The following is a 17103-nucleotide window of genomic DNA, read 5'->3' on the forward strand; positions in this document are numbered from 1 at the left end:
TACAGAGGAAGATTCAGATTAGACACTAGGAGGCATTTCATTACTCTGGGAGGGTGGTCAAACACTGGAATGGGGTACACCTCCAGATGGTGATCAGTGCCCTGAGCCTGTCAGTATTTAAGGGACATTTGGACAATGCCATCGACATCATGATTAAACTTTTGGTCATTCCTGAAGTGCTCAGTCAGTTGGGCTAAATGATTGCTGTAGATCCTTTCCAGCTGAAATAGTCTATTCCTTTTCTATGCTGTACCATCCTGTTCTTCTTTCCCTTCCACTCTTAACATGCATGCAGTTTTCCTGAGGGCACACTTCACACCTTACATAGAAGCAGGATTATGGATCTGAACCTTTTGTGAGGGAGAAGGGGAATGGATAGTCTGACAGGAAAACTTTAATAGTAGCAGTGCTATTATGCTGTGTCTTGCCTTTCTTTCTGTTGTTGCTTTTTGCTGTAAGGAGGAAATTCATCATAGTGCCAGAGGTCATAAGCTGGCTGAGTTTACTAGTCAGTGCTTAGAGCAGTGTCTCAGTTTTAATAGTGAGGTGTGCCTTACTCACTGGAAAATGTCTTAAAACTAAACTTAAGAATTGACAGAGAAGCTATGAGTGAGAAGGAAAAGATTAGTGATTATTTTTTTTACTAGTTTTACAACAAGCAGGGGAAGAGAAATGAGCTGTGAAGGGTTGGGGAAGTAGGAGATCAAGTAATCCTAACTGAAATTTAGTTCGTGTAAAATAGTGAAAGAGATGAGAGAATAAATGGAGAGTACAGTATTTAGTATGTGTTTAATATGATGGAAAGTGAAAGAATACAAGACCCCTAGAAATCTACAACAGAAATGTCTTTGACTATAGCCTAGAAATATATAGATAGTAATGGTAGTGGTAGCAGCTGAGGTGGTCTTAGTTTAATTTACACATATGGGATTCATGGAAACTAACAGCAATTGCAAAAAAGCAGAAGCATTAGAAATAATTAACTTCCTGATGAAGTGATTAAAATGAAAAGCAGTTATGAAAATGCATAGGTTCAGCATGTTGTGTTTCATAGTTCTACTTTCTGTTTATCTTTAGGGAGAAAGGAACAATGGCTTTGATGTCCTCTATCACAATATGAAACATGGACATTTGTCAACAAAGGACTTAGCAGATTTTATTAGAGAAAGGTAAGTATTCATCCTCTATTTTTAATATAGTATTTGTGGGTCTTATTGTTTGCCATTGCGTTTAACAGTAGCGTGCAAAATATGTAAACAAAATTAAATTATCATTTTAATATACCCCTCACATTCTGCAGGAATATCTATACTTATTCCATGAGTTTAGAGTGGAATAGGAACTCTCAAGCATAAGTTAATAACAAGCTTCTAATTTTTCAGGTTTCATTTAAAAGATGAGAATGAAAATATACAAGTGTCATATTGGGTGTCTGGCAGTTTTTTTAAATTAATCCAAATTTTTCATTTGGAAGAAAAAGGAAGAAAAATGATAAGTTAAAGTTGCAAAAATTATTAGGCTTACAAAGTTTTTACTATAGATTTGGAATTAGGCTATTAGCAACTGCTGGTATAAACTTTAAAAAAATTATACTTTCAGAAGCTGAGACAGGTTTGTTAAAGAGAGTAATACATAGGGATGAGAAAATAATATGCAGAAAATAACACAGGTTCTTCTATATTGGATAGAAGGAAAAGGACTGAAATCTGAAAATATGACAACTTCCAAAACAGGTGACCTAGTGCTGCATTTAGTTCTTTGTGAAAGAAGACTGCTGCTACTACATTGAACGTATGGATTTCCCTTCTAAAAACAAAATTACTTATATGCCTCCTTCAGAATTTTGCCTTTCCTCAGTTCCTGACACTAGATAACACACGGAAAATAGTTGCAGGGTATTGATTGAGGACCTGTTTTGCTGCTAGCTTCTTGCAGCAGAAGCTGTCAAACTGGAATTCTTCAAAATTTAAGTTTTGGCCTCAAATAGATCTAAGTTTAAAAAGTACTTTCAAATTTCCACAAAATATAACCACTGCAAATCTGACAGATACTCCATTGCACTAACATCAGCGTAATTTCAAAGTGAACTGGAAAAAATTACAAAAAAACCATTTTACTAAGTAGAAACGGGTTAGTTCCAGAGTCCAAATGTGATGTCTCCTTTCGGAAAGACTGCACAACCAAGGAATCTTCCTTTTTTCAAGTCCCCAGTTTCAGAAAATGAATTATGAAGCCACAGAGAGTTCTAGTGAAATCCTGAGTTGGATTGAGCGGAGGGATATCACACTGTTCACTTTTAGTATAAATGCTTAATACTTCACAAACTTGCACTTTTAATATTTGCCTTTTATTATCTGAGTTCCTGAATCTTTCCTTTGATCGTTTCTTTAATTTTTGGAATCTTTCAGTTTTTATACCAGCGCATCATGGACCTAAGCTGTACCTTACCTGGACACATTTAAGTTTATTGGTTTTACAACCTTTGTGTTTAGATTTACCTCCATATTTAGATGAGAAACCATCTCACTCTCTCTGCGTCTTGTCTTCTGTATGTTGTATTCTTTGGGCATGCTCCATTTTATTCATATTGGTGCTAAGGTGAAAAGTCTTACATAAATGGGTAAAAAATAACTTGCTGCTGTATCTGACTTGGTTTCTTTGCTTTATTATACTGGCATAAGTGAAACTTGACAGTTCTTTCTTCACAAAATCCCTAGTAAAAAGAACGTGACGTTCTGTTTTTTTTTCTACCTATAAGCTTCTGCAAATTAAATTTTTCATTTCAATATTTTAAAAATTAAATTATTATTTTTACATAACTTTTAAGTTATGTGCCTTTGCAGTCAGTAAAGAAAATCTTTGAACCTTTTTTTACATGTTAAAATGTTTCAGCTCAGGTTTCTGCCAATTATTTCTAGTGTGTTAAATTACATTTAAAAATTAATGACTGTGTATGAATACATGAGGATCCTCATGAGTACTTTATCCTCAATAAGAGTTCAAGAAATGCTTTTTCTGTGCATGGATCAGGATGTGCCAAAGAGATATGCAGCCATCTTACAGCATCTTTTATAAGATCTATGAAAAAATTCAGTTCTCATTAACTCAATAAGATAGAATCTGAGTGCTATATTGCAATTTACTTGACAAAGCTGCAGTATTGTTCCTTAAGGGTAAGTTGCCCGTGTCAATGATGCAGATCAGCTGCACTAAATTCAGTCCTTTCTAGTGACTTTCTTCCATCAGGATATTAAACCTGCCTTGTGTATTCTTCAGCCCTGTTTTTCTGCTGCCTCTTGATAAGCCAGGCTGCAATTAACAAAAAGCAGTTGAGGAACAAATTGATACTTCTTTTCCATAAGGGTTGAATGATCAATCACAGCTTAAGCTAGTAGTAGTTTGTGACATACAGTTTAGATTCAAAGAAATAAGAGAGACTTCAAATATTAGGTGTCCTTACTTAGATAAAAATATTTGAGAGTCCAAATGTGTGCAGTGAAGCCCTTTGCTGCTGTTGAGAAGTTACTGTGGGATGTCATTCAACTTCCTGGGAAATAAAAATGGTTCAGTAGAACACATTTTTTCACATGGGTCCACTTCTTGGTCTCAAAAAGAAATTGGATTAGGCAGTACTTGAGCAGTATTTTACAATGGTTCAGTTGTCTTGTCCATTATCTATTTTGCATATTTGTTAATTATAAAGAAGTTAAGAGATGATGCATACAGTTATCTGTTCTCCTCCTCATTCTAGAATATAGTTTGAATATTGTTTTATGGTACTGACTTCTGCTGGAAATATGTTAAGTGGATGAGCAACATGTATTAGGAGTCATCTAGATATAGTGTTTTTATGCCTTGGCTTTTGTGTACCTGAACACTTCCCTATGAAAACTAAATTTACGTGCATTTGAATTTCGAATCTGTTTTTCCATTTCTTTTTACACATTGGCCGTTTTCTGTCTTTTTTTTTTTTTTCAGAAGTGTATACAAAAGAGAGTGGAAACTGAAAACTATTGAATAGCTAGAGACAGATCTGAGTTGGTGGTAGTACTTTTAACAAGTTGGAGTACTTTTCCGTGCTAGGTAAAGCAGTCGTCTGGTCAGCTGGGTTTTCTGGAGTCTCCAGACTAATCAGAAAATATACTTTTTATAAAGTGATTTTGCATGGAAAGGAGAGATAGGTCAGTGTATTTTGGATGTACAGACTGCTTAGGGCACAAAAGACACGTGTCTTTGTGAAGCCCATCTCTGTTACTTGTGATGTTCAGAATAGTGTTTTAGTTGTATGTAGCCTAATTGGGGAAGAGCATTGTTTCCTCTTCTCTAGACTTAGAAATGGTAATGAAAAAATGTGTAAGATGTAAAATAACTTTTAAAATTATTGTTATCTTGACCATTTCTTAAAAAAATATTTCAAAATTTCTGTAAGAACATTCTGAGATTGTAAAGTTTTTTGCTGAGAAAAACAAGCATTTGAAACATATTAATTTTCAATAACATTTCCATGCTGTATCTGCCATTCCTGCTTGATATCCTAGAAGGAGCAGAAGTTTTCCTCCTTGTCTGTGTTCGGTGACACAGTATTGTTCCTGATCACATATTAAAAGAACCAAGAGCCAGTTGGATCTGTGGTTCAGAAGTTTGTCATCTGAAGGAGTGAATTTTCTGGCAGGCAGTCTGCTTAATTTTGTAAATCATGAGTGGGACAGGTTATCTGTCTGCTGAAAGGTTAGACGCCAGTTCTTAAAATCCTCTAATCATAGAATGGTTTGGGTCTGTTCTTAAAACCACCAAATCATAGAATGGTTTGGGTTAGGAGGGATCTTCTAGGCAATCAAGTTCCAACCTCCCCTTTTGTGGTCAGGGACATCTTTCACTAGACCAGGTATCTCAGTGCCCCTTCCAGCCTGGCCTTGAATAAAGGCCGTGCTTCACTTATAAAGCATGTAGAAATTTTTGTTTGTTAAAGAAGTCAAAATAAGAAGGTTGAGCTGCCTGCATAGTCAGTTTTTTTCTTTATATATGTGGAAGATTTTGTAGGTGAACTGTCATGTGTTTGCATGCATTTAAAATCTAAACTTTTTGTGTCTAAGAAGTCACACTGCTTTTCTAGGAGAAAAGTAGGTACAGAAATGTGTTGTTTTTCTCTCTAGGAATCTTTCTAATGTTTTTCTGCACCAATTGCCTGTAAGCATCATAGAATGAATCTTCTAGATCAGATGAAACTAGTAATGCATATGTTTCCATTTAACTTTTAAGTGTTTGGCAGATCCCAGGCAAAGACACACATTCAAATGGATGAAAATTAATTTGCTAAGAAAATCATAGTCTGTTACCTGTACAACAGAGTGCTCTGTGAAGTCAGTTGATAGGACAAATGTACTAACTGGTCATCTTTGGGTTCTTAGTCTTTTTTTCTAATGTATGTTAATACTCTGTGGTGATTTGCAGAACTCCAGTTTTGTGTACATAGTTCAGGTAAGTATGCTGTAAATTGGTTCAAAGAAAAGGATATGTATTTTGGTCAAAATTATTGTGTTTAAACAGGAAAAATAAGTCACTGAGTTATAAAATCTGGAAAACTTTGATAGACTATACAGATGATTAGTCAAAAAATATTGTTCATCATGGTAATTTTTAAAAAAATAATAATTGTCTATGCTTGGTGCATGTGTGCTTGCCATTGTGCAGTGTACAAGATTTCCAAGCCTTGGAAAGTCAAACTTTTTCTTATTATCTAAGATATGATCATATGTGGAACAAGGATAAAGGGAATTTACTTTCTTTTATGGTGAATAACTTTACAGTAGGTAATATTCAAAATGAAATTTATCTGTTGCATGTTGCAGTTTAATCGCCTTCTCCAAATAGATTTCCAGCTAACTAACTGGATAGTTATTTTGAAAGTTCAGTAGGTTTTAAGATACGCTCCTCTGTTTCAGGTGAATACCCCTACTTTGTTTTCATATTTTCACAAGACAATTCTTTTTGCTTGTAAACTGTTGCTGTACAGGAGAAATGAAAACTTCTGTCTCAGGTTATAGTCATGGTATAACTTGAGAAAGGGATGAATTCATCATGTGCCTTTTTTTCTTCTCTTGTGTCCTGTGCAACGGTATTACAGAGCAGGAAAGAAATTGCTCCAAGTCTTTCAAGAAAAGACAATTACAGTATTTACTCATATCTAGGATGCTTCTAAATCTAAGTTGATACTATATAGTGAATATTGTTTAGGGTGAAAAATTAAAATACTGTTTATTTTTAATAATGGGAGGGTGAGAAAGATTAATGGAAAAGGGCTTGCACAGAGTCGCTGCTATAGTAGGTGATTCCATGGCAATTGCCCCTGCAGAGGCTCTAAGGTTGGAATCCTGTGCTGACCCTTGGATTTTGCATCTCTAAAAGACAAGTGAAACTGTGTGTTAGAGGGAAGGAGAATATAAGAACACTTTGTGTAGTTTCTAAGCTCAAATATTAATATGTGAAGAACTTAAAGGAAAGAATAGCCTACCCACCCCCAATAATAATACCAAACAAGACCTCATTTTGTTTTACGTGATTGCTCTGTAAATATTTTTTGTCTATTGTAAAGTTTTCAGAATAAATACATTTTATTCTGCTGCTTTGTAACATTCTCTTGCTTAGACAGTGCTGGATAGATGATTGTTGTGATGCTTTGTTCTGTCTGTTACTAAGGAATATTAATGGCAGTTGAGAACAGCAAACAGAAAGGAAGGAATTGTCTTTTTCAATCTTTGAGTTCCTGTGTTTAACTTGTTCTGCTCCCTGCAATGTGTTGTCACAGGGTTCTTAGATTATTTTTTTAATATATTTATGTGATCTCTTTTTTTGTACAGCTTTTGAGAGATCATTTAAGTGGAATAATTTTCAGCTCACTTAAAAAGTCTTCTGTTTCGTACCTTTAGAATGCATATTCAGTCTTCTTACCTTCAAAATTTTGATTGTACTTTTGATGGCTGTCTTTGGCAGGGCTACAATAGAGGAGACATATTCAAGGTCGATGACAAAACTAGCCAAATCAGCAAGCAATTACACACAACTTGGGTAAGTAAGTGTACATAAGAGAGAAATAAGTGACTGTATACATGGTAAGAATCAAGTCTGATTCTGAATATTTTATTGATGATGTTGAAGGTTAGTTAACTTTACCTTTAAAAATAGTTGTTAGGTCTTTAGTAGCCATGCAAAAATTCATGCAGACAAAGAGAAAGGCAGCTCAGTTCTTTGAACTGAATAAAAAAACCAAAGCCCAAACACAGATAAACCGTCTTTTCTTCTGTGTTTAAAGCAGAGTTCTTTTCAGACATAGTTACTTCTATTATGTCCTCTCAAGCCTATGGAAACTATTTTGAAGGGAGAATACATGGCCTGCAAATGTGGCGGTGAATTTATTTATTTCTATTATTTCTGGTTTTTGGAGTGTTACCTGTTCTCAGAGATGTTTGAAATGAGACTTTTCCATAGATTTATTCCATAGTTGAATGGAAGTTTCATACTCTGGGTATGTTTTTAAAAACTAGAATGATTAATGGATACTTTTGCATTAGAAAGATTAGGCCAATGAAAACTAAGACTTCTGAGAAAAAAATTGATTCTTTTTTAAATTTATGGTAATGTAATCTAGAAGTGTGGGGAGCTTTCATCAGTGAATAATTTGATAATAGTTGTTTCTGCTCTTTAAACTAACTGGAGGATACAGAACCTTTGAACATAAGAGCTTTAAAGCCTATAGTTATTATTGATTTTTGGCAGCATTAACCAGAATAGCAAGGAAAAGTATGTCTTTGGAACGCTTGGAGAAAGTCCATTCAGCACAGAAATCTGAATCTGAGATATGATCCCACCTCTTTGTTCATCTTTGTTAATCAGTAAATTCCTTTTTTCCTTTTTTCCTCTATCTTGTGGCTGCAATGATGTAAGACAACTAGAGATGTAACTAACCAAGAAATTCCTCATTTGTTGACACTGTTCAAGTATACACATAATAGTATTTACTACATGTTAAATTATTTTAAGCTGTTCTTGCACTGTCTTGATGCTTGGCGTTACTTTGCTCTCATCATATTGTTAAATGAAATTTGTGGTGTTTTACTTATTAGAGCCAATACAAGTAAAACATTGGATGTTTTGTTTGTTCAATTTTAGGAGGAGACGTGAACTGTAAACTTACTGATTTTTCTGTAGCACTACTAAAAAAATTGCCAACTGAAAATTGCCAAAACCAGATTAACATTATTTTCCTCAATCCAGGACGTTTGCACCAGTTTGGGATGTTTTCAAAACCTCAACAGAAAAACTAGCAAGTTGTCATTTGGATCTCGTGCGGAGATTACAAGAGCTAATAAAAGAAGTTCACAAATATGGAGATGAACAGATCAAAGCTTATAAAAAGGTTATTAATTCTTTTTCTTATGTATGTCTAATGACTTGTTAACACTAAAATTAAAGTGGTTTGGTTTTGACAACCATATGATATTTCGCAGACTAAAGAAGATGTTTCAGGAACTTTGGAAGCAGTGCAAAATATTCAAAGTATCACTCAGGCCTTGCAGAAATCAAAAGAAAACTACAATGCAAAGTGTGTGGAACAAGAACGCTTGAAAAAGGAAGGAGCAACACAGAGAGAAATTGAAAAGGTAGCTGTCACATCTTACTTTAATTGTGCTATATTATTATTGCCACTTTTAATGAAGGAGTGGGACCACCATTGACCTAAGAATGATTTATTGCTCAGATAAACATCAGAGGCCGTGAGATTTTAAGGGAGCAAGCCATTGGCCATAGCTCAAAGAAGTCACAAGTTCTTTGTTACAAGACAATGTATAACTTTCTAAACCAACAGACAGTGGACACAAGGTCTATTTTGTTTTTCTAACCTATCACCTTTACTCACTTCTACTGCACTGCGGATACTTTTACCCAGTGGGTTATCACATGTATACACATATACTTCCATTATAACTTTTAAACTCTTAACTTACTTATACAATTACATTACTATACTACAGACCCTTCACCATCTTACCCAATAGTTTCTTTCTTACTTAAGGTATTCTTACTTACAACTATAGAGACATAAGTTTATGATTTTTCTACTTAATGTCTGTGTACTTTATTTTTACATCAATCCAAACCCCCCGCATTTGTGGAAGTTTCTATCTTTCCAGTTCCTACAATGCTACTAATTGTCTTACTTGTTCACCTTATTTTATTAAGTGGAATGCTCAGAAAGAGTTAAAGATAGTTGAAAGTTGTGACTATTTTGCAATACGCATGATATCATGAATATACTTACTTCCTTGTCTGTTGTTACTGTACTGTAGTTCTAATTCCTCACTTTGTAAATACCTGCATCAAGTGATAGTTTTGTGTAGTGTCTTGTTGCCCTGATTTTTTATGATTTTCTATGCTCTCTGATGTTTATATTCTTGTAGCAAACTTTCTCAGACACTTTCTGTAAATAACTTATTGTTTTGCATTCTTTTAAGGAGGAGGAGAAATTTGATAGACTGTTAGTTTGTCCAGTGTCATTGGCGAGGTGGCACTTTCACCCTCCAATCCACTGTCACTTTTGGAAAACTACAAATGTTAGAGTCAGAAAATAAACTTCCCCTTTTCTTCACCTTGAGAGCAGCGGTGTGTGCGCTTGTGTTGTTTTGTGTCCTGTAGTGACGGTGTCTTTAACAGAAATTGTGCCCAATTGTTTTAGCAACTTTTGCATTTTTTAATTTATTTCCTTATGTGAATGCTCAATGCCCTTGTAACTGAATTCAGGAGTAATTGTGTTATCCCTTCAAAGATATAAAGTAACTGAGCACATGAGTATTTGAAGTCTGTTCAATAAAGAAAAATGTTATCAACGCTTTCACTGCTGTTTTAAAAGGTTCCACTCTCATGGACCATATATTCAAGGGATCTTGAGTCAATACAATTAGTATCTTGAGGTGTATTTAGTACTGTCCTTGGGTTGTGGTGGGGGATTGATCCATTCACAGAATCACTCAGTATCTGGGGTTGACAGGGACCTGTAAAAGTTATTCTCTCTATTCCTCATGCTCAGGCAGGGCCATCTAAAGTCAGTTACCCAAGACCTTGTCTAGATAGCTTTCTACTATCTTCAGGGATGGAGATCCCATGGTCTCTCTGGGCAGCCTGTGCCAGGGCTCAATCACCTTCCCAGGAAAAAGGTATTTCCTGCTGTTTAGAGGGAGGGAAGCCTTTGTGTTTTCTGTTAGTGCCCATTGTCTCTGGTTTTATCACTGGGCACCACTGAAAAAAGCCTGGCTTTGCCTTCTGTGTAGCCTACCTTCAGGTATTTATATCTATTGGTAAGATTCACCCTCAGACTTCTGTGCCCCAGGCTGAACAGTTCCAGCAGTCTCAGTTTTTTCTTATGGGTGAGATGCTTCAGTCCCTTCATCATCTTCATGCCCCTTTACTGGACTCTCTCTTGTACGTCCAGGTCTCACTTGCAATGAAAATTCCAGAACTAGACACTATTCCAGGTGGGGCCTCACCAGTGCTGAGTAGAGGGAATGATCCCCTTCCTTGACTTGCTGGGAAAAAAGTAACTTTTTCCTCTTTTCAGGAATCTAATTAGTAGAGGAAAGAAGTCACTTTCCTTGTCTCTAGTTATAACTTCTCTTATTAAATCATTGATCCTCTATTTCCATTTCAATTAACTGGTCTATGTAGGACTTTGTTCTTGATAGAATGATGTTTTTGCTTTTAGTCCTGCTATCTTGATGGAGAAGATAGCTTTGGTTTTTGTCTTTTTAATGATGATAAAAGTTATTTTGTTGACTATGTTTCAATTGTTTTTTCTTGGTATAAATCTAGCTTTTTTTCCCTTCAACTTCTGTCTCAAATGAGAGTTCATGCTGGATTCAAAGTATAATTTTTCTAAATTCTTGTAAATAGAATTTCAGTAGGAAAGGTTGACTTGAGGGAAGGTTTTTTAAGATGTAGCATTATCTTTCATTTGGAAACAAAAAAATATTCAGCATGACAGATGTTTGCATGAGAAGGGGGAACAAGAAAGCCCTAGAGGCGGAGGGTGATATTTTTACTGTTTTTTGCATCTTCTTTAGATACAATTATGTCATTGAATAGTACTTGAATGCAAGTACTTAAAATATGTTTCCAGTGGGAGTAGGTAACTGACACTGTCACATCTCTTCAGTCATGCCTCTATTCAAATTTACACTTGTAGTTTTTTAAACAGAGTGACTAAAAATAGTATTAATTTACTTTTTCTTTGGTAGAAAATAGATATATTACTTTCAGTGCAACATGAAAACTATTTACTGGCAAAATTGCAGATTCACTACTTTCTCAGAAAACAAGGGATCTGCACTAGTATACTAAGAGTTTATCTCAAAGCCAAATGTTTGAAGAGATACTTTATTGAGGAATCTAGGGAGGTATCTGAGACCTTGCAAGTCTCATTGCAGCTGGAAGTTAATACTAACTTGCATAATAATTTCCTGTTTTTCTCTGACATGCAAACTTCTCTATTTAAAGTGACTTAACAAAAAATCAGTTGACTGATCCTTATTCTTTCACATACTGTAAATCTGGTCACATACTGTAAATACAGTTCTAGCAATTGCTGTGCCTGAGAATAGTCACATCCTATTTTCAGAAGATATTACTAGTTAATCTTACAGTGTCCATGTGTCCTTCTGAGTACTTAGTTTTTAATTGCTCTTCAACATGTAATACTGGCGTTCTGCTCATCATTGAAAATGATGGGAAATGGAGAATGTTCTTGTTTTGTCAAACTCCCTTGCACATAGGGTTCAATTAAAAATGCTTTACAAAAAAAACCACAACATTTTTACATCTTTTAGCTTGACATTTCCTTCCTTTTCTGTGATTAAATTTGGAATCAACTTCAAAGCAGCCATAATTTTAAAAGCAAGATTTCAGGGAGCATGTTGTATTTTCAGCATAGTAAATGGCAGTTGAGAAACATGATAGCACTCTGCTTCTCAGTGATTTTCCTGTGTAAATGTGTGAGTGAGAATCATGAAGTAAAATTCAGGATAATAAACTGATAGGTTTGGTACAACTTTTCTGAATAATCCATATTTTTGTTACTTTAAGTATTTTCACATTCGATTATGCTGAGTTTAGAAGACCTTATGACTAAGAAATGCTTAGGCTTTTTTTGTAACTGGACAAACAACTAGTTTTGATTCCTGTTCCTTTGAAGTGCTAATGGTATACTGTTACTCATGATTATCAGTTCTTTTTCTCTTGAAAATGGCAGAATATCTATCTCTCTCTCTCTCTCTCTCAGAGTCTCTCTCTCTCTCTCTTGCCAGAGGACATCTTTCTATTAATTAATTTGAAATTATAGGTAGCAGTCAGCTTTACAAATCATTTTAAGTAAAAAATAGTTTCTGTTTGACAGAAGAAATTGATTTGCAAGGGGGAGGAGGGCTACAACTAGAACAAATAGAAAATACACAATTCTCTTTACTGATCTTATTAACAATTCAGGAATACTTCTCTGTTTACAAATGATGGGAAATTTCAGAGAGATAGTAAGCATGTTGAATAAAAAAGCTATGAAAGAAAATGGTTTTCAAGATGATTTTCACTGGCATTTAATTTTGAAATACATTATCAATGGTTTTGAAAGACTTCATCTCATGCATCATGCTGTAAACTTTGAAAATAACTTTTTCTCTTCCACAATCAGTCACTTCATTTAGTTTTGCTGTCCATGTAATACTGAGATTTTCCTGTATTTTATGTTCTTCTTAACTCCCAGAAAGAAGATTTTGGTTTATTAGCAACAAATAATGAAAAGTATAAATCTTCAAAGGACTATTAATAATAACACTGGCCTGCCTAAATCTGACCTTCACTGTTTTCTGCACTAGCTTTACTTTCAAATATCTGTTAATCCATTGATGTAACTCTCATACTTCTGAGTTTTTTTCTTCATTTCTAAGAGAGCTTCAGCATCATGGGTTTTTGCCATTGATTCTTTCAGAATTGCACTTGTAACTGCTCTGTATTCTAAGCCTTCTTTTTTTGCTATTTTGCTGTTGCAAATATAAATTTGTTGTTCCTGTTTGACAAGAGCTAATCTTCAGCGATAAAAATTTGATTTAAAAATAAGTTTTATTATAAATATTCTAATACAATTTTCATTGCTTATAAGGGGAAGGGATTTGAGTTAATTTGTTACACTTGTATGTGATTTATATATAGTAAAATCTCTAATTGCTCTTACCTGAGATATTTGGTGTTGAAATTTTGTTATGATATGTCTCTGTTTTGGTATGCCTCTGATAATTTTTAGAGATCATCCTAGGCTTTCTTTTAATATTAACTTTAAAAAAAACTTGTATGTGACATTTGCCACATTTTTGTATTGATCTATAGGCAGCAGTTAAATCTAAAAAAGCAACAGATACCTATAAACTGTATGTGGAGAAGTATGCTGCATTTAAATCTGATTTTGAACTGAAAATGACAGAAACAGCACAGGTAAGTGTTGCATTAAATGAGTTACTTTTGAAGTGGCTTAATGTATTTATTTAATTTCTAGAGCCATCTGAAATTAAAGATTTAAAAAAACTAGTCCCTTTGGAAACTGATTTGTTTGAAAGGCAAGCACTGACTATGTGCTTGTGATAGCACTGTCCTTCAATGACACTGTGCTGGCACACTAGGAGGTGTTTTGACGAAACTTTTTGGAAGAAAGCAAAATTAACTTCTGGAAGTATTGTATATGCATTGTGTTTATGTGGAAAATCCTCTGAATTGCTGGGCACCCTGGACTCATTTACAGGAATTTTAATATTGGGATCCATTGTCGCTTTTCATTATTATTCCATCGAAACACTAAAATTACAATTTGTTCAAATGCCTAGCCAGGATTTACCTGAGGTTATGAAAAGCCATTACAGCTGTTCAAGTTTCTGGGATTTTTTAAAAGACTACGTTCTGGAAGATTTCTGGTTCTCTGTGTCAATGCATATGCCATTTCTTGCTACGTTTTAAACCATATTTGGCTAAATGTCCTTAGATCCTTAAGTGTAGCTATGTTACTAGTGTTATTATGGACACTTGCAAACTTTTGTCCATATTGGAAATGAAATTGTCATTCTGCCAATTAAAGATGTACGTGTGGAATTCATTTTAAGTATAATGGTGTAGATGCATTCACAGTTTGGTTGCACAATGGCTATTTTAATGATGTGATATAAAAAATGACATCCATGAATATGGAAGCCCACTTCTATGTGGAGAACATCCTGTGTTGTCTTAATTCAGCATACATTTCGTTTCAGAATATGCTGATTAAAATTAAAGTTCTCAAAATTAAACCAGTGAGGAGTCTGTCTATTTTCATTTCTTTCAGTGCAAAATCAGTTGGTTTAGCTTAAATCTGTCTTACAATGTCCAGTAAAAGAAGTAAAATCATAGGTTACGCTACAGAGGGTGACTGTATCTTCTGTAATTAGGATGAAGGCTGCTGAAGAAAAAGAAAATAGTTTTAATCTCCCTGAGTGATGACTACAGAGGTACATAAGTATGGCAGAAGACTGAGGGTCTAAGCTAGAGATATGTGTCTTGTATGCATGGAGTCATGTTAGAGAATCAGAGTAGCAGGATGTTCAAGATCGGATTTTCACAGAATCCTGTGCAAATTGGAGAGAGGATTAAGTGGTACTGAAGTTTGGACACACTTGAAAGGGTAGTTACAGAAATAGGCAGAGAGCTAGGAAAGAGCAGAAGTAAACAAAGGTCTCAAGACTGTTATGGTTGACTGTTGGGGAGGATGAGAACATTTTTAGTTCTGATTTTTGGCCAGGAAGGGGCCATTGAAAACTTTGGAAGTGATTTTAAAATGGCTGTCAGCTGACAGCCTGGGTAAAAAGGAACTAACTGTAAAAATGATGTATGATGAGTTTAAAGATCAAACAAATCATATTTAAAGAAGCAAAGAACATAGATTTAACTAGAGAAAGTGTGTGTATGTTTACGAGTGTTCTAAAAAGGAAGTGCAAAACAGATCCAGACATAAGATTTCTTGGTTTTGATGAAATAACAAGACTCTTCAGTTATGGAGAAAAGAGGAAATTTGAACACCTTCTAAACATATTTTGGTAGAAATAGATCAGATTTTTTTGAAGGGCTCGATCAAAGTTCAAAAAGTAAATAGAAAAAGTTCAGTAATGATTCTGAAATGATCACTTGCTTTCTAAAGTGGATTATTTCATAACTCTGAATTCTGGACCTTACTGTCTTACATGTAACTATTAGGTTTAAGATGTGGAGGAAAAAAGAGGCTGATTTGTTATTTTTTCATTTTTAGTGTATTTAATTAGTGAAATTTAAGATATAGTGTTTCAGGAAATTTTTTCATTATGATTAATTGCTCATATTTGTTTGCAGAAATTTCAAGACATTGAAGAAATGCACCTTCTTCGAATGAAAGAGATTATACAGTCATTGTCAAATACCATAAAAGAAATTCATTTACAAATAGGAGAGGTATTTTTATACTATATTTAGATCATGCTTTATGTTTTTCCTTAATTGTTAAATGGAATATTTCTTACTTTGTGAAATTCAACATTATGTCAGATTTCCATGGCTTCCTGTTGCATTTTTAAGTTCAGTGTTTACCAAAGTTTACCAAATAAGACTGGATAAATTTTGTCTTCAAGGAAAAAATGTTCGGACAATTTGAAGAATTCAAAAGTTGAAGAATTATTAGTGTGTTTCTAAATTCTGCTTCCTGGATATTAATTTAGCACTCATTTCACACAGATTTAGGAAAATGCTTTTTTAATTAAAACTAGAAATTATATCACTCTGAGAAGTTTCCAAATATTTCATACTCTTGGATTTTAGGAGCAAAAGATATTTAGTAACAGAAGATTTTATATCTTTTGTTTACATATAAGTTGATTTATTTAATAATCTTTATAAGCAGTCCCTTTTTTTTTTTTTTTTTGAAATGTCACTTTATTTGCTTACACTTTAGTATTGTGGTTTTCTGCTAATAAATGATTATCACAAGGGTGATGCTGTTTATTTCTAAAGTATATACACATCCTGCCTGTTGAAAAAACCTATTAACGGCATGTTGTTAGACCAAAACCACATGTTGCTAGACCAAAACTATTACAACAGTAAGGCTTTTTACTCAAGCAGGTGGGAATTGTGATAATACAGTAGTAACAGTTCACACCCTAAACTGGTGCTGGCTGAAAAAACTGCCTGTCTTCCTGACATTATAGTGGGATATGTTGCCAAGAAATGAAAAAAATATATATACTGAAGTTGTTTAACATGGAAGAAATAGAAGTAAAACCTAGATCTGTCATTTCATTTTTTTGTCTGTAGTGTACCCACACTTGCTAATACTACAGAAAGGAGCAGGTTTTTCTAGATAAAATATCTGTTGATTTTTCTAAGTCCTGTAATGTATTTTAGGGGAAGGTTTTTGAATTTTAACTACTGCAAAATCTACTTCTTAAAGTTAATCACTTTTTCTCTTGAAGGTGCATGAAGAGTTTATTAATAACATGACAAATACTACAGTTGAGAGTTTAATACAGAAATTTGCTGAGTCAAAAGGAACTGGCAAGGAAAGACCTGGTAAGAAATTAAAACTAACAGAATAGGAAATGTTAGCTTTAAAACTGGAAATTTCCATTCCTAATGAAATGTCAAACCCATATTTGTTGATGTGCTGTATTTTTAACATATGTTCTAATTCTTAATATTTGTTAACTTTGATGTTAAATGGTTCATAGAAATTGGTAATACAGAATTCATTATGTGCATGTAGTATTTGTGTTCATGATGCTTGGTAGTTTATTGGTCTGTACTGCTAAACTGTGCAGTTTCCTGGAACATCATGGAAATTGAACAAGAAGCTGTAGTTCCTGGTACAAACTATGTGTTGTCTGCCATGTGTTTTTGTACAAACTGTGATTCTGCATAAATTGTACTTCAGAACTTCATTGAATATAAACATATTAAGAGCAGATGTCTATAAAGCTGCTTATTGAACTATTGGAACAGTTTTATCAGTTTGTTCAGCTT

The 17103-nt window shown here is 34.2% G+C and overlaps 1 protein-coding gene across 4 annotated transcripts in view; it reads left to right on the top strand.

The window, feature by feature from the left end:
- FCHO2 (FCH and mu domain containing endocytic adaptor 2) overlaps positions 1-17103 on the top strand; it is an 82598-nt gene that overhangs the window by 7940 nt on the left and 57555 nt on the right. For all 4 annotated transcript variants that reach the window (XM_059836901.1, XM_059836902.1, XM_059836904.1 and 1 more), the window contains exons 2-8: positions 1078-1169; positions 6991-7065; positions 8272-8413; positions 8505-8657; positions 13423-13527; positions 15442-15540; positions 16557-16653. In XM_059836901.1, coding sequence (XP_059692884.1) covers positions 1078-1169; positions 6991-7065; positions 8272-8413; positions 8505-8657; positions 13423-13527; positions 15442-15540; positions 16557-16653 — 763 coding nt within the window. The remainder of the gene's footprint in view (positions 1-1077; positions 1170-6990; positions 7066-8271; positions 8414-8504; positions 8658-13422; positions 13528-15441; positions 15541-16556; positions 16654-17103) is intronic.

The sequence above is a fragment of the Haemorhous mexicanus genome, chromosome Z (genome assembly GCF_027477595.1).
Source record: "Haemorhous mexicanus isolate bHaeMex1 chromosome Z, bHaeMex1.pri, whole genome shotgun sequence".
Classification (NCBI taxonomy): domain Eukaryota; kingdom Metazoa; phylum Chordata; class Aves; order Passeriformes; family Fringillidae; genus Haemorhous; species Haemorhous mexicanus.